Source organism: Varanus komodoensis, unplaced genomic scaffold, assembly GCF_004798865.1.
Source record: "Varanus komodoensis strain SLA01 unplaced genomic scaffold, ASM479886v1 scaffold1, whole genome shotgun sequence".
Taxonomy (NCBI): Eukaryota; Metazoa; Chordata; class Lepidosauria; order Squamata; family Varanidae; genus Varanus; species Varanus komodoensis.
In genome coordinates this window covers 10,986,768-11,006,535 of record NW_025335268.1, presented here as the reverse complement: position 1 = coordinate 11,006,535, position 19,768 = coordinate 10,986,768, and the positions used below count along the sequence as shown (strand labels likewise).

Below are 19,768 nucleotides of genomic sequence, written 5' to 3'. Positions count from 1 at the left end.
TCTTCTTCTTCTTCTTCTTCTTCTTCTTCTTCTTCTTCTTCTTCTTCTGCGATGGCGCAGCGAGCAGCTTTCTGCAAATGTGTGGACTGCGGGTCAAAAATGGCACCAACTGACCCGCATGACCTATGCCTCCTCTGCCTAGGAGAGGGGCATAGGATGGATAAATACGCACATTGCCTGGCCTTCTCCAAGCAGGCCAGGAAGAACCGCGAAAACCGCCTCCGGAGACTCCTTTGGGATCGGGCTCTGATGCAATCAGACCCACTTGTTGCCATCCCAAAACCTGGCTCCACTTCTGCGGCCCCACCCTCACGGCCTTCGGATGAAGGTGCGTCTGCTTCGGTGGCTCCCTCTGCTTCACCTAAAAAGAAGCATGGAAAGCGGAAGCATGCCGAATCCGAGAAGTCGGCAGGCCATAAAAAGGCCAGGAAGGAGAAGGTCTCCAAGCCTCCCAAGAAACCCCGGAATTCGGACCATCCGGACCGTCCCCAACATCGGGACTCGGATCTGATGGGCCCCTCGGTACCGGTGGCGCTTACGGTACCGACTCCGCCTGAACTGGTCCTCCAGGAGGCTATGCGGTTTACCCCTCAAGGGTCTCCCCGCCGTGTGGTTGACCTCCCGCCTGCACCCCTTCCAACTCTACGGGGTTCAATATCCAACGGGGAAATCCAGGACTCTCCTCCTAGGGCGAGGTCACCGACACCCAAGCCCGCAGTCACAATGGAAGCGGACTTTGGACTGTCCCCACTGGGGAGCTGGAGGAGCCTCTCTGTAGAGCAACGTCCGGAGAGCTGGCGTCGCCCCTACTACCATACGTGGGGTGATCCGCTCTCCGTAGGGTACTACCCTGCTCCCAGGACACGATCCTCTCCTCCACCCCGTGACCAACTGTGCTCATTGGATCTGAGGCGGGTGTCACCTCGATCCCCACAGGGTGGAAGCAGCCGCTCCTTTTCCCCAGCAGAGTCATCATCTTCGGCCCCACCCTACTGCGGTGCCAATTCGGCCAACTCGGAGGTCAACTCAACCTCTCCGGACGTTGCTGTGACATCCCAGGGTCCTGCGTCGCCTGATGAGTCCCACGTCTCCTTCGCAGAGCTGATGTCTAGACTTGTCCAGTCCCTGGACATCGACACTGCCCAGCGCCTGGGACTGATGACGGACAAGTTCTACGATGTCGCCCGCGGGGAGCAATCGACATCCATCGTCCTGCCTCTCATAACCACCTTGCAGCAGGCGATGACGCAGCCCTGGGACTTGCCATCACTTCCTCAGCCGACGTCCAGGAGATATGAATCGATGTACAGGGTTCGGGAGGAGGACATCCCCTTCCTCCTCCGACATCCCAAACCGAACTCTGCAGTCATTGAATCCTCGCAGGGCAGAGAGGCGAGAGGGCATACGGCACCGAGGGATAAAGAGGGCCAAAAAATAGACTCCCTGGCTAGGTGAGTCTACGCTGCTTCAGGCCTGGGGCTCCGTATATCAAATTACGAGGCGACGTTGGCGAGGTATCAATACTTTATTATGCAGCACCTGCACAACGTCGCCTCCACCCTCCTGGACCACCAGGGTGACCTCGCGAAGGTCCTGATTAAGGAAGCCATGCAGGTCGCGGTGCAGCAGTTATCCACGGCGAGGCACCTCGTGGATACTGACTCACAGGGCTTGGTCGGTGCCGTTTCTCACCGAAGGCATGCATGGTTTCGGAATTGTAATTTTCCAGAAGAAACCAAGTGCCAGATCGAGGAAATGCCTTTCGATGGATCCAGGCTTTTCCATTCTCGCGCCGACCACAAGCTCAAGAAGCTGCATGAATCAAGGATGATGGCACGCAGGATGGAGATACAGTCCCACGCCAGACGTAAGTGGTCCTGGAATCGTCCATCCTACAGGCAATCATATCAACCGAGGCAGCAGCCACAACACCGCCAGCAACAGCAACAGCAGCGCCGCCATCCTCAGCCCCAACAACGCTTCCAACAAGGCCGCCGTCGTTTCGATGATCTGAGGCAACGTTGATGGGACTGGCAAACCATTCCTCACGCTCCACCAATACCCACCCCCGTCTCATCTGGGGATCGGCTTCGAAGCCGACTCCCCATTTGGGAGTCCATCACATCTGATCGGTGGGTATTGTCCATCGTTCAACACGGCTATCGAATAGAATTTGACATCGTTCCTCCGTTGAGTCCGATCCGGTCCACTTCATGTTCACCAGTACTGCTCGACGAAATACATCAACTTCTTCGTAAAGGAGCGATTCGTCAAGTATTCCCATCTGACGTACTCCACGGTTTCTATTCCAGATGCTTCATGGTCCCTAAGCGGGATGGTGGTCTACGTCCGATTTTGGACTTACAGAACTTAAATAAGTTTATTGTACCAAAAAAGTTTTGTATGACTACCCTTCAAAACATTTTGCCATCGCTAAGGAGAGAGGATTGGTTCACCTCATTGGACTTGAAGGACTCCTACTTCCATATTTCAATTCACCCAAGTTACAGGCGTTTCCTTCGTTTTGCGGTTGCAAACCAACTTTATGAGTTTACAGTTTTGCCTTTTGGACTGGCTACAGCTCTGAGGGTATTTATTTATTTATTTATTTATTAAAACATTTCTATGCCGCCCCTTGCTGAGGCCTCGGGGCGGCTTACAACATCAAATAAAATACAAAATACATTAAAACAATAACAATTAAAATATATACAGTATATATTTTACCAAGTGCATGGCTCCTTTCTGTGCCTTCCTACGCCTCCAGGGCATACAAATTTATCCGTACCTCGATGACTGGCTGTTGGTGTCGCAGTCCAGAGAAGGACTCCTTGAGGCCATCCATACAACTTGTGCCTTGCTCAATAGCCTAGGCCTACGTATTAATACCAAGAAATCTTCTCTTCTCCTGACACAGACGCTCACCTTCATTGGAGCCTGCTTGGATTCGATGTTGGAAAAAGGCTTCCTCAGGACAGACAACAGACTCTTGCTCGCCACATCCATCGAATCTGACGAGAGGGAACGGTCCCGGCAAGGTCTATCCAGAGGATCCTGGGGCATATGGCTTCCTCAGTTGCCGTAGTTCCACAGGCCAGGCTTCGGCTTCGCCCACTGCAACTCTTTTTCAACAAGGTGTACCATCCTCAAAGAGATCCGCAGTCGAGACTGATTCGGATCCCAACTTCCATGCTTCACTCTCTGCGTTGGTGGTTGGAACAGACCAATCTTACGATAGGAGTCCCCTTCAGGGCGCGACCCCCTATGATTACCCTTGGCACTGATGCATCTCTTCTAGGATGGGGAGCGATATGCTTCGGCCTATCTATCCAGGGTACGTGGAATCGTCTAGAATCCACGAATCATATCAACTTCCTAGAACTACTGGCAGTTTTCAAAGCCCTGCGCTCTTTCGAGGACATCCTTCATCATCAGATCATTCAGATAACTTCGGACAATATAGGTACTGTCTTTTATCTGAACAAGCAAGGGGGAACAAAGTCACCGACTCTAGCCAGGCTTTCTATGAAAATTTGGGACTGGTGCATCCGGAGACACATCACGCTGATGGCTGTTCATCTAGTTGATGTAGACAATGTGCAGGCGGATCTTCTCAGCAGGCACATGTTCACCTCTCACGAGTGGAAACTGGATCCCCGTACACGCAACCACCTTTTCCGGCGCTGGGGGTTTCCCGACGTGGACTTATTCGCTACCCAACAGAACAGGGTGTGCGAGGCTTACTGTTCAAGAGCGGGAATCAGACACGCATCCCTAGGGGACGCATTCATGATCCCTTGGAACAATATGAACTTCTACGCCTTCCCTCCGATCCCTCTTCTGATGAGGGTCATAGCAAAGATAGTGCACGACCAAGCATCGGGGATACTAGTTGCCCCTTGGTGGCCACATCAAGCGTGGTTTGTGAAACTACTCGACATCTCTCGCGGGGAATTTCTTCATCTTCCATCGCTCCCATATCTTATAACACAGGTGGACAGCACACTTCGCCACCCGAATTTGCTCTCATTGAACCTAACAGCGTGGCGAATTTGATGATTGACGTTCCATCGGTGCCGACGACGGTTTCGAAAGTTACAAATCCGACAGCTTCTACTAATCCGTCAGTACCGACGATGACTTCGACCACCTCGGATCCGATTGTTGAACCCACTCACTCGGCTGCTTCCCCCTTCTCTGGTCTCTCTGTACTATCCGGTTCGAGACAAAACCCATCGAATCCGAATCCAGCGTTTTTGCACCCTGATATTCAGCATATCATCGACTCTGCCTTAAAGCCGTCCACAAGGAAGTCATATAAGGCTAAATGGAAACGTTTTTCCGCCTTTGCTGAGTCGCGTTCGTTCTCTCCATTCCTCTCATCCATTCAACAGATTCTTCAGTTCCTCCTGGAATTGCACCATTCCGGACTGAAGCTGTTGTCCATTAAAGTGTATACAGCTGCAATAGCCTACTACCATGACTTAGTCGACGGGTCACCTCTGTTTTCTCATCCTATCCTCAAAAGATTTTTGAAGGAACTATATAATCTTAACCCATCAATTAGACCAGTTATGCCCACATGAAGCCTCTCTGTAGTTCTACAGGCCCTTATGAAGGCCCCCTTCGAACCTTTGGCGACGGTGGAAGATGGCGTTTCTTGTAGCTGTCACTTCAGCCTGGAGGGCCAGTGAACTTTGCGCGCTTCGCATAGACCCTCCTTATTTAAACTTTCACAGGGAGAAGGTCGTTTTACGCCTCAACCCGTCTTTTTTGCCTAAAGTGTCTACACCTTTCCATACGGGACAAGACATTGTGCTGCCTGCCTTTTTTCCGTCACCGTCGACTCCATTGGAAAGATCTTTGCATTCACTCAATGTTCGCCGTTGCTTAGCCTTCTACCGATCGCGAACGGAGTCTATTTGACGATCCAATAAACTATTCATCCAATATTCTGCTAGGGATCAGGGCGATCCAGTCACTCCGCAGAGACTTTCTAAGTGGATAGTCCACACTATAGTCTTATGCTATCAATTAGCTAAGCTCGAACTGCCTTCAGTTCCTCGAGGCCATTCTGCTAGAGCTGTTGCAACCTCGTCTGCATTTGCATCCGGGGTCCCGATTGATGACATCTGCCGAGCTGCTACTTGGGTGAACCCTTGCACCTTCACCAGGCACTACCGTCTCGATGTTCGAGCTCGACGGGATTGCTCCTTCGGTAGAGCTGTTCTCTCCTCTGTTCTTCAATGAGGACACCTTCCCTCCTCCTTTATGGCAAGCTTGTTAATCTACCCATATGTGTGATGCACAGAGGCCACGACGAAGAAAAGCAGGTTGCTTACCTGTAACTGATGTTCTTCAAGTGGCCATCTGTGCAGTCACACAACCCACCCACCAGCCCCGCTCGGTGTCGGTGAGTGGATGCATCGACCGCTCAGTGTTGGTGAGTGAATGCATCTTTCGGTACCGACTATGCCCTTTTTCACGGTACCGACATCAGAAAAAACAAAGTTTTTTCAATAAGATAGCGTACGTTCGGTCGCAAAGACTGAACAAAATGGCGGACGCTCTGCTCTTTATAGGCCACAGGGGGAGGGGGAGCGGAGCTTCCCGCCAAAAACCGTTAGCTGTCAATCTTCCAGCCACAGGCACTGCACAGGCGCAGTACCCATATGTGTGATTGCACAAATGGCCACTCGAAGAACATCAGTTACAGGTAAGCAACCTGCTTATCTTACAATGTTTTCACTGTAAGAATGTATGACACAGACAGCAACTTCAAACCAATACTTACTTAACAGTTTGATCCCCTTTGTTGAAGTCTATGTATAATCGCTAGAAAGTTGTATACATTTCATACAAATCTGTGTATGTGTGTGCATGTGCGTATAAAATGGGGGGAATTGGGGAGGGGAATCAGGTGCACATGTTGGGGACCCCTTCATGGGTGCCTTTTGAGGGACGTGCAGGCGCCGCATTGGGAACTCTTGTTCTGGATTCTAGAGCAGGTGTGGCCAGTTTCAGGTGTTGTAGGAGTCACCTGTAATGGCAGCGACATCAAGAGAATCAGTCATTTACAGCAGAATTTTGGCATCAGACCGTGATTATCCTAAAAAGGCCACTTTAGCTTTAAAGCCTTAGCTTTGGAGAATCATGAATTGTTTCACTATCAGCAAATTCACTGGTATTGTGGTGGTGGGGGGGGTGCATTTTACCATCTATCTAGGGCTTCTCATTCAAACTGTACTATTTTAACTTTAGTGGCCAAATCTGTGCTGCTATCTAGAAGTGAGGAGAGGGGGAGGATTTGGGAAGCTTCCACAGTTCTCGGAATTCTATAGTATAATAGGCTTTAAAAAGCAACATTTAAATAGCGCATTAAGGAAGTTAAGTCCTAATCCTAATTGTTTCAAGGCCTTCCATGGCTTCTGTGCACATGCATTTCCATGACTCATCAGCCAAGGAAGGAGAAGATAAAATAATCAGCACAATGTCTAAATGCTTCTAGTTTCTTTGTACCTTGACTCAGATCCCATTTACAACTGGATTGTCCAGTGACATCATACTGTCTAACACCAAATAACAAAATAATTTAAGATTGTGGGAATTTGCCCTAACCATCTGACCCTGGTATCTTAGAGTATTTTATTTACATAACATTACAAGAGATTATGACTATTAAACTTGAAATCTGTTTAGAGGGCCCTTGGACCAATTCGGCAGAAAATGTGTTTAATATATAAATAAACAAACAAAAAACAAAACTCTAATTATTCAGTGATTGATTCCTCAGCTTTTGCTCTTCCTTCTCCATGCACGTTGGCAGAATATCACATTACCCTTGAATCTTCCAGGTCTTAGATCACTGATGCTGGAAAGAGAAGCTAACCCTCATAACAGGAGACTGAATCTGGAAGGGAGAAAATAGTGAGCACTGAATTTCTGAAGCTATGCACTGAGCATACATTTAAAAAGTAAACCATAATTTTACTTTCTGAGAGCCAGTGTGGTGTAATGGTTAAGAGCATGGGACTGGGACTCAGACGATCTGGGTTCTAGTCCCCGCTCAGCCATGGAGCCAACTGGGTGACTTTGGGCCAGTCACAGACTCTCAGCCCAACCTTCCTCACAGGGTGGTTGTTGTAGGGCTAAGATGGAGGGGAAGAGTAATGTGAGCTGCCTTGAGCCCTTTGTAGGAAAAAGGCAGGATATAAACCGAAACATAAATAAAATAATTTGTCATTAGATGGTGAAAAGAAGGAACCATGTGACTGTCTGTTCACAGCAGTAGTGGGTCATACGTGGTTGACTCAGTGCATCTTTTGTCTTGTTTTGGTTTTTGGCAAAGTAAAGTAGCTAATGTCAAATATTTTGCAGTTAACTACCCAGAGAGATTTGGAACTTAGGAAGCTACATTATATTGAGTCAGACCATAGATCCTTGCCCAGTAAGGTCAACACTGACTGGCAGCAGCTCTCCCAGGTTTCAGGCAGGAAACTTTCCTAGGACTCCCTGGAGATGCAGGGGATTGATCCTAGGAACGCCTTTTCCACTAAGTTAGGGCCTTCCCCTTTGGCTGTTGGATTGTATCAAATAAATGCACACTATTGTTCTATAGCAGGAGTCCTCAAACTTTTTGAACAGGGGGCCAGTTGAAAGGTGCCGGCAATGAACGCGGGCTGCCAAGGCAGTGTGGGCGGGGGGGGGGGGGCGTGTGCTCATGCACACGCGCACAACGAGGCAGGGGTGTTCATGCATGCACAAAGAGGCAGGGGCGTGCGTGTGTGCGTAGAGATGGTTTTCTCCAAGCGAGTCCAAAACAATCTTGCAAGCAAGCTGGTGCCTCGCCACATATGCAGCAAGTCCAAAACCTCTGTGATGGGCCGGAAAAATGCGCATGGCGGGCCGAATTCGACCCGCAGGTTGTAGTTTGAGGTCTGATGTTCTATCGGGACTCCATCAATACTACTCATTACAGTTCTAGTAAATATAATAAATGTAAAAAATACAATAAAAAAAGCAACTCAATTAAAAAAAGGAATGGCTATGAAGAAATTCCAGAAGAGCACAGTCCATTCTGAAGCTCCATTCATACTCTCATCAGTGTCCATATAAACAGATTATGATTCTAAGCCACCCCCTTTTATCACAGTTACTTTCACAACCTTTTCATTTGTTATAGGGATCAGAGATGCAGTCTGTTCTTTTGTCTCATAGGCTTCTTTTAGCAATGGAAGAAGTGAGCTTCAGAACTACTTTAACTTATAAACCTGTGGACAGGGCCTGCAGCCACATGATTGGTCTATACATTAGCACTAACTACCATGTGGATTTGATAAATACTGTATTCAATTTATTTCTTCTTATGCAAATAAGATGAATTTAGGCATGAATTTCATAGCTGTGCAGTCTGCTGAAGATAACTGCTGTTTATAAGTTCCCAGGAAGCTGGATTAATTAGTGCTCAAGAAAGGATTATGGGTGTTTAGGAGTATAAAAGATTATTCCTTCTTTGTTTATTGCCTGGTTATAGATATTGTATTTGTCCATACCACGAGCACTTGAGAAGTAATATTAAAAAGATTTTATTAGTCCTAGCTTTCTGGTCAGATTGATATTTGATAGTCATACATGTTCAGATAGTTCCTCCATCATTCAAGTTAAATGAGTAATTAATTAAATTTAAATTTAATTATGCATTTAACATTAAGAAGAAATTAAAAAATAGATTCTTACTCATTTTATCCTCACAACAGCTGTGTGTGGGAAGGTTAGGTTGAGAGAGACTTGCTGAAAGCCAGTAAGTGATCTTCATCCCTGAGCATGGATTTTAGCCTGGCTCTCCCATATCTAAACTAAATACTTAAGTATTAGCTCTGTCATACTTTGCATTATCATCATGCTAATGTATGTTACATATCTTGTGTGATACAAGTACAGTGTGAATACTTACCTTTCATCATATTTGTATAATTTTTGGGAAGCCACTCTGCTTAACAAGTGATAGATTTGAAAAAGGATAAGGTATTATAATTAACAAAGATACAGTAATTGATTTTATTAATTTATCTTATGTTTCTAGTGCTCTTGGAGGATCTTCTGCCCTTCACATCCCTGCTTTTCCAGGTGGAGGCTGCCTCATTGACTATGTGCCCCAAGTATGCCAGCTGCTAACTAATAAGGTAACATAGCATCTAAGATAAAATAGTACATTTTGGGCAGACAGACAGACAAACAGACATCTGCATGGCCTAAGGCAGGGGTCGGCAACCTTAAACACTGAAAGAGCCACTTGGACCCGTTTCCCACAGAAAAGAAAGCACCGGGAGCCACAAAACCCTTTTGACATTAAAAGGAAGATAACACTGCATATATCATTTTTTTACCTTTATGCCATGTATAAAAAAACTATAGTGTGTTGCATCTCCATCCAGGTATTTTTCAGCAAAGACTGTGTGTTTATTCTGGAAATGTCTTGCAACATTCAACTTTTTGTTGTTTGCCAATTTCTCACCACATACTAAGCATACTGGTAAATCAATCTCGTCAGCAGTGAAAGCAAATGAATCTGCCTACGTATCATTAAATGTTCTGAAAGTTTTCTTTTCTTGGATTTATCCATGGTTGGCCTACCGGGGGTTGAAAAGTTCAGTAAATCGCGTGCCGGTGGGTGTCGCACATTGGAGGTTGTGACACATATTTTGAGTGACAGGGAGCCGCAGAAGAGGGATGAAAGAGCCACATGCGGCTCCTGACCCATGGGTTGCTGACCCCTGGCCTAAGGGGACTTCAGACTTCCATCTCCCTGTACTACATGACAAATTGCTTTTCAAGCTGACACATTTTGATTGCAGCTAAATGTGCCTGAACTCCTGGGCATGTCTAAAGTACTTTTCCTGTCCCAGCCAAATTACTGTATTTCTTTGAATCAGATGGATTTTCTCCTAGTTTTAAATAACAATGCTGGTAAAGAGTAAAGCTATACAACACGTGTCCTGTGCATAATCAGTGTTACTTAAAGCACCCGCGTTCTTTTTAGATGAAGGTGCAGCCTATATATTTCCTAAAGTAAATGATAATGGGGAATGGAAAGTTTTCTGATGCTGAATTTTTCTGCAGAAAAAGTCCCTTACATAAGTTAATCAGCAAGCCTTTACTGGAATAGAGTTGAAGTCTTTAGGAATAATATCTTTCAGTTGCTAAAACTAATGTGTGTCAACAGTTTTTCTGTACTTTTTATGCAGAAATGTAAATGATGTAAGGGAAGTACATCCTATTGTCATCACATTTTTATAACTTTTCCAATAAAACTTCTAGGTAACGTAATATTTTAATCTCATTAAATATTCTTTAACTTTTCCTGTCAAATATTTCAGGTCAAATAGTTTTGAAGTATTTGGGTAAAGTTGGGTTATAATTTTTTTAGCTTTGTTTACAAAATACCAGTAAATCAAGATGAGCAATGGCATCATATTACTGATCCAGCAGTTTAACTCAATCTCAGATTGTGGAATGCGCTCCCCAGAGAGGTTTGCCTAGCACCGAGCCTATATTCTTTTCGACGCCAGGTCAAAACCTTTTTATTCAAGCATTACTTTGAAAATTAGCATTTTAATGGTTTTAACAGTTGCTTTTGATTTGATTTATTTTTGTTGGTTATATATTGTTTTATTATATTGTGGTATTGATTGTTTTATTGGATTCTGATTTTAATGTTGTAAGCCGTCCTGAGATGTTATACATGAAGGACAGCATATAAATGTTTTAAATAAATAAATAAATTACCCCCACCATACAAATTATAACTTTAACGCAACAATGAAACAAAATTATCAGTTGAGAAGCAAGGCAAACAGGCATTTTTTTTTACCCTAGAGCATAGATTTCCATGAACTCTAGAAGTAAAACTAGCTCAGCTTTAAAATGCTGAAGAACTATGGGGGAGGATGGCTTAATGCTGGGCCTTAAGGTGCTACAAAGTGGCAAAGATGGTAAAGACCCCGTTACCAAGTTTGCAGAGCAATTGAGGGACTTGAAGCTAGAATGATCTGCCACTGTCACATTCAGAATTGCAAATAAATGAAGTCTCCCAACCACTGAATGAGACTGCAAAACAAGTACAGTGGTACCTTGGCTCATGAAAACCTCAGTTTACGACCAAATCGGGTCACAAACAAAAATTTCATAAAAATTTTGACTTAGGTCGTGAACTCCGCATTGGGTGGCAGCCACAATCATGGCCATCTCCCCCCCTCCCCTGAGTGGGGAGATGGCCATGATCATGCTGGGGGCAGGAGGGAGATGGCTGAGATTTCGCCCATCTTTCCTGCACGAGCACAACCGCGATCTCGGCCATCTCACCCCGAGCACGATTGCACCCGTCTCCCCCCCAGCGCACCCGTGTTCACACCCATCTCTCCCCCCTCCAATGCACCGGGATGACGGGCATGTGCAGGGATGACAGGCACAATTGCAGTCATCCTGGGGGTGCAGGGGGAGATTGCCATGATCTTTGTTGTTCTTTGTCATTTTGCTTTACATTTTTCTGATCAAAAAAATAGTTGCAGAACGGATTAACCTTATTTACATTGAACCTTATGGGGAAATTTAACTTGGCTCACGACCAATTTGGGTCATTTCCAGGGTCCTGGAACGGATTAAGTTCATGAGCCAAGATACCACTGTACAACTATGGATTTGGATCTTGAACAGAAAGGGAAAAACAAACCTCATCTTACTCATGCCCTATACTGAGGGACATTAGTAGAAGGACTGGACATGCCCAACTTAAGCTCATACTTGGGATCTTTTCAAATCAAACAAATGTGATGCCAACAGAATTTCAGTTCTTATGGAAGTATCTCTAAATAAAAAGACAAATTAAGGAACATGCCATTCCATAAAATGAGGGAAATTAATACAGCTTTATCACCAGGCAGTCCCTTCTTGATTACTACATAGGAGACATGGAAAAAATGGAGTTCAAATTAATACCATATCCTTCATCTTGATACTTTTCCTGAGTTGTGCCTTATGTGGTGTAGTGGTTAAGAGTGCGGGACTGGGACTCAAACGATCTGGGTTCTAGTCCCCGCTCAGCCATGGAGCCAACTGGGTGGCTTTGGGCCAGTCACAGACTCTCAGCCTAACCTACCTCACAGGGTTGTTGTTGTGGGGATAAGATGGAAGAGGAGAATGATGTAAGCTGCCTTGAGCCCTTTGTAGGAAAAAGGCAGGATATAAATCAAAAAATAAATAAATAAAAATGTTTTAATGCTGAAGAATTGAGTCAATTTGGGGACTTACAGTGCTTGTGCACAGTGAAATATCTGTTCAGTTACCTAGAGCCAAACAGTGTTGTCATGTCATCTCCAGCTTATGGTGACCTTATGAAAGAAAGCCCACCAAAATGTTCTGTGCACAAAGGGCCAAACAGTAGACCTCAATTAATACAATTATTACAGGAAATTAAAATGAACTTATTCCAGTTGACCGAAATTGCACATTTTACCTTAATTCTTGAAGTGGATGCATGAGCAGTATGACTTCTAACAAGGTCTGAACTCCTACTGACAGATTAATCCCAACTCAGTAGCTCTAGTCTTGCAAAAATACAATTTTTTATAGAAATGTCAGTGGGTAGCACTAATGGCATAAGATAGTTTTAGGGAAAAGATTAAGAATTACCATTGAAGATGGTCAGTGGAATTTATTGTGGATCCCTGTATGAATCAGTTTCATCTAAACTGAGGGAACATGCAATTAAACTAATATATGGGTGGCATCTCGCACCAGTAGAATTAGTTATATATACAGTGGGAACTGCCTCCAGTTCTCAGGCTGTTCTCAGAGGGGGGCTCTTAAACACATAAAAGTGGTGGGGGTGTGAAGTCACAGAGGGATTCTGAGTAGAGATGTTTCATTTGAAAGCTGCTGAATAAGAAATAAGTAAAACAGAAACTAGGATTATTGTCCCTCTGTGTGAGAGACAAGTATCTACTACATAAGGATTTACTAAGCTTTGTCTGGACTGTGGCAGGAAAGGAAATAATGTCAGTCTGGAGATCTACAGGTGGACTGTCATTTGAAAGCTCAGAAAAGAGACGTTGGGATATTTCCTTAAACAAGAGACCAAATATTTAAGGGCCATGAGAAATTATGCAGTTGACAATCATTTTTACACTTGTTGGCAACTCTGATTTATTTATTTATTTATTTATTGCCAGTCTGAGCAAGTTGGGGTTGAGGCCTTCCTCCACAGTCACTTCTGAAAAGAGCTAATTAAAACCAGATCAGTAGACCTCCCAAGAGGCAGTTCAGTCCTACAGTTTTATTATTTGCATCACTATATGCAGGTCACTATTTATAGGTATTTAATGCTTTTTGTCAGTTATGTTTTCATGTAGCATTGCTTGATGATGAAATAGTACACAAAATTAAGAGCATGCTAAAATAGGTCACTCTACCAATTCCAGTGCCATCTGAAAATTTCCCAGTGTACACTGAATATTTTCAAATGTGAAATGTAAAATTTTTGAAAAAATCCACATCACGGGCCAATAATAACAATAAATTCATCAGTATAAAGAGACTTATGGTGATTATCACTGGATATTCTGAGTGCTACAGATCAGGACAAACCATTCTTTTAAGATTTTTCTCTTATCTTGAAGGAGAAAAATCCTTCTTGAAGGAGTGAACTGTTTCTTCCACAGAAATGCAAACAGCTGTTCTGTTTTCCTCTACTTATTACAATGCTTCAGACAATTCAGAAGAAAGTGGCTATGCATATAGGATAAAATATATCAGACATTTTTTTAGAAAACATTTAGGGTCCAGAGCAGCTCGTGTGCACATGGACAGGTTGCTGATTTTACAGTTTTGCAGGACAAATTTCATTGTGCCTAACTGTATTACCATTCCAGTATGTCTCCCAACCTCTGGGGATAGATTTGGAGGAAAGGCTGAAACAACGATACATAGTCTTTTTGATTTCTGCATTATAACTTTTAAAACAGTTGCTTAACGTTAAGGATTTTACCAATCTGGTTATCAAATATTTTTATATTTATATGCCACTAAGTAGTTCCAAAAAACTCTCTAGGCGTTGTACAGCAGCTGCAAATACTCAAGTTTTTTTCTTTCTTACGGTTTTTTCCTGTTTAATGAACACCTATACATCAAACCTTTATGAAACAGTCCTTCAAATGCATTTCTGTAGTTATGCTGGCATTCATCTTTAGAGTTGTTTTGTTGTATTTTTCTATTGAAAGTTTTCTATTGAACTTATTTTAAGTTTTCAAGTATACAAGGCTGTTTTTAGCCTTAAAAAAATAAACCTAACTTATCTGGATTTTTTTCTATTCACTGAGTAAAATTCTAGATGTTATATGTAGGCTTCAAAATAAGCATTTGTTCATAAACTGAAATACATCCAATTTTATAAATAGAATTATTTTATTTTGAGAGGGTGTAGCATAGCTCTTAGCACTGATTGTATCATAGTTATTTCAAGTAATTTAGCACAGCTGTTTGCCAGCCAAGGTAATCCAACACTAAGTCAGCCAATATAAACAACATGCGCACTTTATTTTCCTTCAGTCAGTATGAGACTGTAGAAAGTTTCTGTTCTCATATTAATGGAGAGCTGTGTGAGTGGCACCCTTGCAAGAGACAGCATTTCTAGAGCATTTCTATAGCTTCATGTGACATTATGCTGGCATTTTTTAGCCTAAGAAGCACTTAAGTTTTGGCACAGCAAATCTCAGACATGTGTATTAAGTGTAAAATTGCCCCTTTGATATACCACAAACTGGTTTGGAATTCTAAGACTCTTTCTGCAACTTCTTTTGGCTAGATTATCTTTATTACCTAGCTTATACTTTTCAAATACATGACATTCCAGGAGGTGGTATTTTACCCTGTTGTAAAAGCAGCAGAGTATCATGGCACCTTAAAGATGAATAAATCTGTTAATTGTTAAGGTGCCAAATGTATTAAGTAATTCTTCTATATGTTTAGTCTTTGCTCTAATGTGTGGGTAAAAAGATATTCTGGATTCCCATTCTAGTAAAATCTTTATAAATAAATGTTTTATGATGCTATTAATAAGGAATAAACAATAATTCCTAGAAAAACACCCCAAAATACATGCTTTTATAATATTTTCCCCATTTTGTTCTTTACATTCTCTTTTAGGTACAGTATGTTATTCAGGGTTACCATAAGAGAAGAGAGTATATTGCAGCATTTCTTAGTCACTTTGGAACGTAAGTATTTATCCATCTCTTTTTTAATGGAATACAACAAAACCTTTTTTAAAAAATTAAATCCTATCTATTTTATCTGAGCCGAGAGAAAGGGCAGCAATTTTCCGTGAGAGTTATTTCAAGTATGCATGTTTCAGATTACAGCTCTAGTTAGTATCTTCTTGACAGAATTTGCTCAACTACTAGAATAAGCCTACAGGATGATTCTGCTAGTGGAAGGGAGGAAGTCACTGGTTCATCCTTTCCCTCTTCCTCCAAAAATCTGTTCCAGAGAGTTGGGGGACACTGTGGGACAGTGGTTGTGGTGGAAGGGGAAGGGGGAATCAGCAGAAATTACACACACTCCAGATGCCAGGAGCGTGTGTTGGATCAAAATCCCTTCCATGAAAGGAAGGCAACCTGCTTGTGAAAGGGACACTTAAGTTTTATAACTCTGGTGCCTGATGGTGGGTTTAGTTTTTCCATTTACGCTATGTTTCTGCGTGTTTCTTGATTTTACATTACTGTTTTTACTGTTATATTACTGGATTTATTATCTTTTTTAAAAATAATTGAATCTAGGCCAAAATCACTACTGTTGCAGATGAATGCAACGCAGGCTTTATTGAAAATTTAGTGGATAGCAATAGCAGGTTTCTACAGATTGGGATTGGGGAGGTGGCAAAACCTTTTCTCCCTCCCCAGTGCAGCTCCAGGCTTTTAAAAAAATCATATGATAACTAATTGCTCATTGAAACAAGGTAACAAATCACGACAAGCATCTGTTAATGTTGATCTGCATATGAATAGATCATGGTGTAACCTTGGAATGCCCTCTCTGGTGTGATTTCCTTGGTTCCTTCTTTGAGTCTTTCAGGCAGAGATTAAAAACAGATAGTACCAGAGGGTTGCTTTGTTCTAGGCAAAACACTTCCACTTGCAGAAGGTGGAGCACCTGCTTTTCACTGATCCCTCCTACCTACTGCAGCCCTCTAAGCATATCCCTTGAGTTCCAGAGGGTCCGCCAACATAAAGAACAGCTTTTGGTGGAGGTCAGGAGGCTGGGGTGGATAAACCAAAACCAGGTGCTCTGTCCTGCGCAAGTGCAAGTTTTTTCCACTGGCACAAACCACAGTTAGACACAACCCTTATATTTATCCTACCGTCCTTTTCAATTTTAACCAGTTTAAAATGTGTTTACAGTTTTTAATCCAATTGCTGCTTTTTACGTTTTCTTTTTACTGCTGTGTATTTTTGAGATTGTATGTTTATTCTTTAGTGGCCTATTTTTTTTCTTTTCCATAAGACTTTTTGAGTTCTCTTTTGTCTTTCTAGAGTTCTCATAGGGCATAATAGAGAATAAATAGCCAATGCACTAGGGAAGGAAGGAAGAACAAGATTGTCAAGCTCTTATATGGGAAATATTGATGTCTGTCTTGCTGGGAGGAACTGCTTGAAACCTCTCATGCCTGGCAGAGAGGAGCAATGCATTATACCTTTTGATAATCTCTTGTGTGCAGATATGCATTCTGATGTGCCTCAGTATTAATGACTAATAGCTAAAACTTTCTTTTAAAATAGTGGTGTGGTAGAGTATGATGCTGAAGGTTTTACAAAGCTCACCTTGTTGTTGATGTGGAAAGACTTTTGCTTCCTTGTTCACAGTGAGTAGTAACTTGCCTTAGGCACAAATGTCTAGCCTCTGCTAAATAAAAACATAAAAAAGCAAAAATGGATTGCAAAGATATTTAAAGGGTTTGAACTATTTAAATTTTATGGTTTGGGATTTTTGATGTGGCTGTCACATTAGCACAATCTCACCTGCAGTCCCAGAAAGGGCAAAAGTGATTTATGCTCTCAGTATCATGTATTTCTTTTCTTTCTTTTTTAATGTAGAGGTGCATGAGAAACTTGCTTGAGGGTCATATGCAGAAAAAGATTGGGACACTGTTCAAAGAAAGTCAGCAAGCATACTGTTCCGAAGATGTCCCTTAGTGCTTGTTAAATCTTTTCCAGCTGCCCACTTCTACTCCTGCTTAGTGAATGTTCTAGCAGAAGCCCAGCAGAATGGCATGCAGAGGGATTTACAGAGTAGAATTGTACATATGTGCACCTGAGATTTAGACATCTTAGGATGTTAGTCTGCCAGGGGGGGATGATGTTCAGTTTCCCAGTTCTTCAGCTTTCTTCAGCATCTTGTAGGGACTCTAGAACGGAATTGGACAGACAGAGGTGATACTCATATCTTGGCCCTGTTTTACCATATATCTAAAACAGAGAATATCTAAAATTCTGCCAAGGAAAACCAAGCACTTACTGAGCAATTTAATAATTCACCTGTTCTAATGAGAAGAATGAAAACCAGTATGGTGTAGTGGTTTGAATATTCGACTGGTTCTTGTCCCACTCAGCCATGAAACTCATCGGGTGTCTTTGGGCCAGTCACGGACTCTCAACCTAACTTACCTCACAGGGCTATTTTGAGGATAAAATGGAGAGGAGGATTGTGTAAGCTCTCTTGGGTTCCTTGCAGGAAACATGGTGAACATAGAATAAATAAAACATAGATAGAATAAATAAAAATAAAAAGGGACAAGTAGGATACATAAGTAACTTTGTTCTCTTGTGGCCATTTACCCTTCCTCTGGTTTTCACCTCCTTGCTTGCTGCCCTCTTATGCTACCCTGCATACATTCTGCATCAGCAATATCACTTCCAAATGATATCACGTCCCCTTTTTTCTTGGAGGCCTCATTTCTTTTATAGGTACCGTTTGCCATTAAGTCACATGTCCAGTTGAGGCACAATTTTGCCAAATAGTGTCTCTCTGGTCACAATCAGTATTGTTTATAATGTACAATATTGTTTGTTTGTTTTTAAACTTTTTTTCTGATAAATTGGCACCAGGGTCCTCTAAGCGGATTACAATCAAATACAGTCATATCATAACAATGACAATTAAATCAAGCAGTTAAAATACAATGAGCAAAAGACATTAAAACAAAACAATATACAGCAGAGGGTAATTGATTTAAAACTGTCAGGATGAAAAAAATTATTAAAATGCCTAAAGAATAGAGGTTTTTTTTCCCTGGTGCCAAAAGGATTGTAACAAAGGTGCCAGGTGTACTGCTTCTGGGAGGCTGTTCTGCAGGTGGGATGCAACTACTGAGAAAGCTCCTCTTCTATTAGCCATGCTCCTTACCTCCTTGGAGGATGGCTCTTTCAGAAGGCCTCCAAAACTGACCTTAGGGGCCAGGGAGGTACATATGAGAGCAGGGTGTCCTTTAGGTACCCTGGTCCCAAGTCTTTTAGGGCTTTATATGTTAGAACAAGGATATAACTTTGAAGCATTCCATTTCCTGTTGTTCAAAGTAGAATCATACAAACAAGCATTAGTCTTTGATAGATGTCTATTCCAGTTACCATTCAAGATGACTTTTCAGATAGGCATTCCTCAGTTATATGGTCAATTGGATTTTGAAATTGTAGTGTGATGAGCAAAATTACCACATATTCTGAACATACATCTGAACATATGGGAGATTAGTCAGATTAATGAATTGAATTCAGATTTTGGGCTGCCTTTATTTAAATCATGAGATACAACTTCCATTCTTAACCTATGGCAAGGTTAAAGTTCTAAGACAAGTCAGGAGGAATTGTTGTGCTCTTATTCTCAGTAATTGAATCTCATTTTGAATCCCCTTGTACTCTTAGCAACCACCACATTATTTGGCAGAGTTTCATATGTTAATTGTATGCAGTGCAAATGATGAGCCTTACCAAGCTTATGCTTTCAGCAAGCAACATCTCCAAGTTCTAATTAAGAGACCATTGTTGTACATCCAGATTATTGTTTTCTTTTATCTTCATTGAATTTAGTCTACCTTTTTGTCAAGTTGTTTCTGATTCCCTGTGCAGTGCTGTAGACTCCATGGATTTTGCAACCTAAGCCAGGTCTATGCTTCCTGTAAGTCTTCTCTACCATGTATGATCACAATACAGTTCCTACAGGTGTAGAATTTTGTTTTGTAGAAAATGGCACCAGTTCAAATTAGGACATAAGAAACTCTGAATTGTTATTTTATGAATGAACGCTGACACACCTCATACTTGCTTCATCAATTCTCCTTTCTTTGTGTAAGAAAGAAGGAAATTAGAAGCTTCTATTTCTAATTGGCATAATGACCAAATGTGGAAAATTATCATTTGCACAAACTATTGTTTGCTACATTGGATGAACTGGCTAGATTAAAAGCAAAAACAGCAACTTTCCTCCTCTTGTACAAAAAGGAAATGGGACACAAAGGAAGGAAAACTAAGTCTTGTCACTGCTTCTTATAGTAATGGAAACATGGTATGTTATTTCATCTGACTTTCAGTTTCTGTTTGCAAGTTTTGAGGGACGGAATAAAAATATTCACTTTCATCAAGCCACATGGTTGGCTAGTTTTTTATTTTTTATTTTTTATTAGGTTATTTCTATCCCATCCATTATGGTTCATCTTGTTTTCTGT

At 42.3% G+C, this 19,768-nt stretch overlaps 1 protein-coding gene across 3 annotated transcripts in view; it reads left to right on the top strand.

Annotated features, from left to right (window-relative positions):
- The window catches only part of BABAM2 (BRISC and BRCA1 A complex member 2), a 177,141-nt gene that overhangs the window by 114,314 nt on the left and 43,059 nt on the right, over positions 1-19,768 (top strand). For 2 of the 3 annotated variants that reach the window (XM_044440034.1, XM_044440120.1), the window contains exons 8-10: positions 9,083-9,182; positions 15,199-15,269; positions 16,830-16,912. In XM_044440034.1, coding sequence (XP_044295969.1) covers positions 9,083-9,182; positions 15,199-15,269; positions 16,830-16,912 — 254 coding nt within the window. Of the gene's footprint in view, positions 1-9,082; positions 9,183-15,198; positions 15,270-16,829; positions 16,913-17,144; positions 17,209-19,768 lie in introns of all 3 variants that reach the window. The other variant, XM_044440189.1, reaches the window with a different exon arrangement.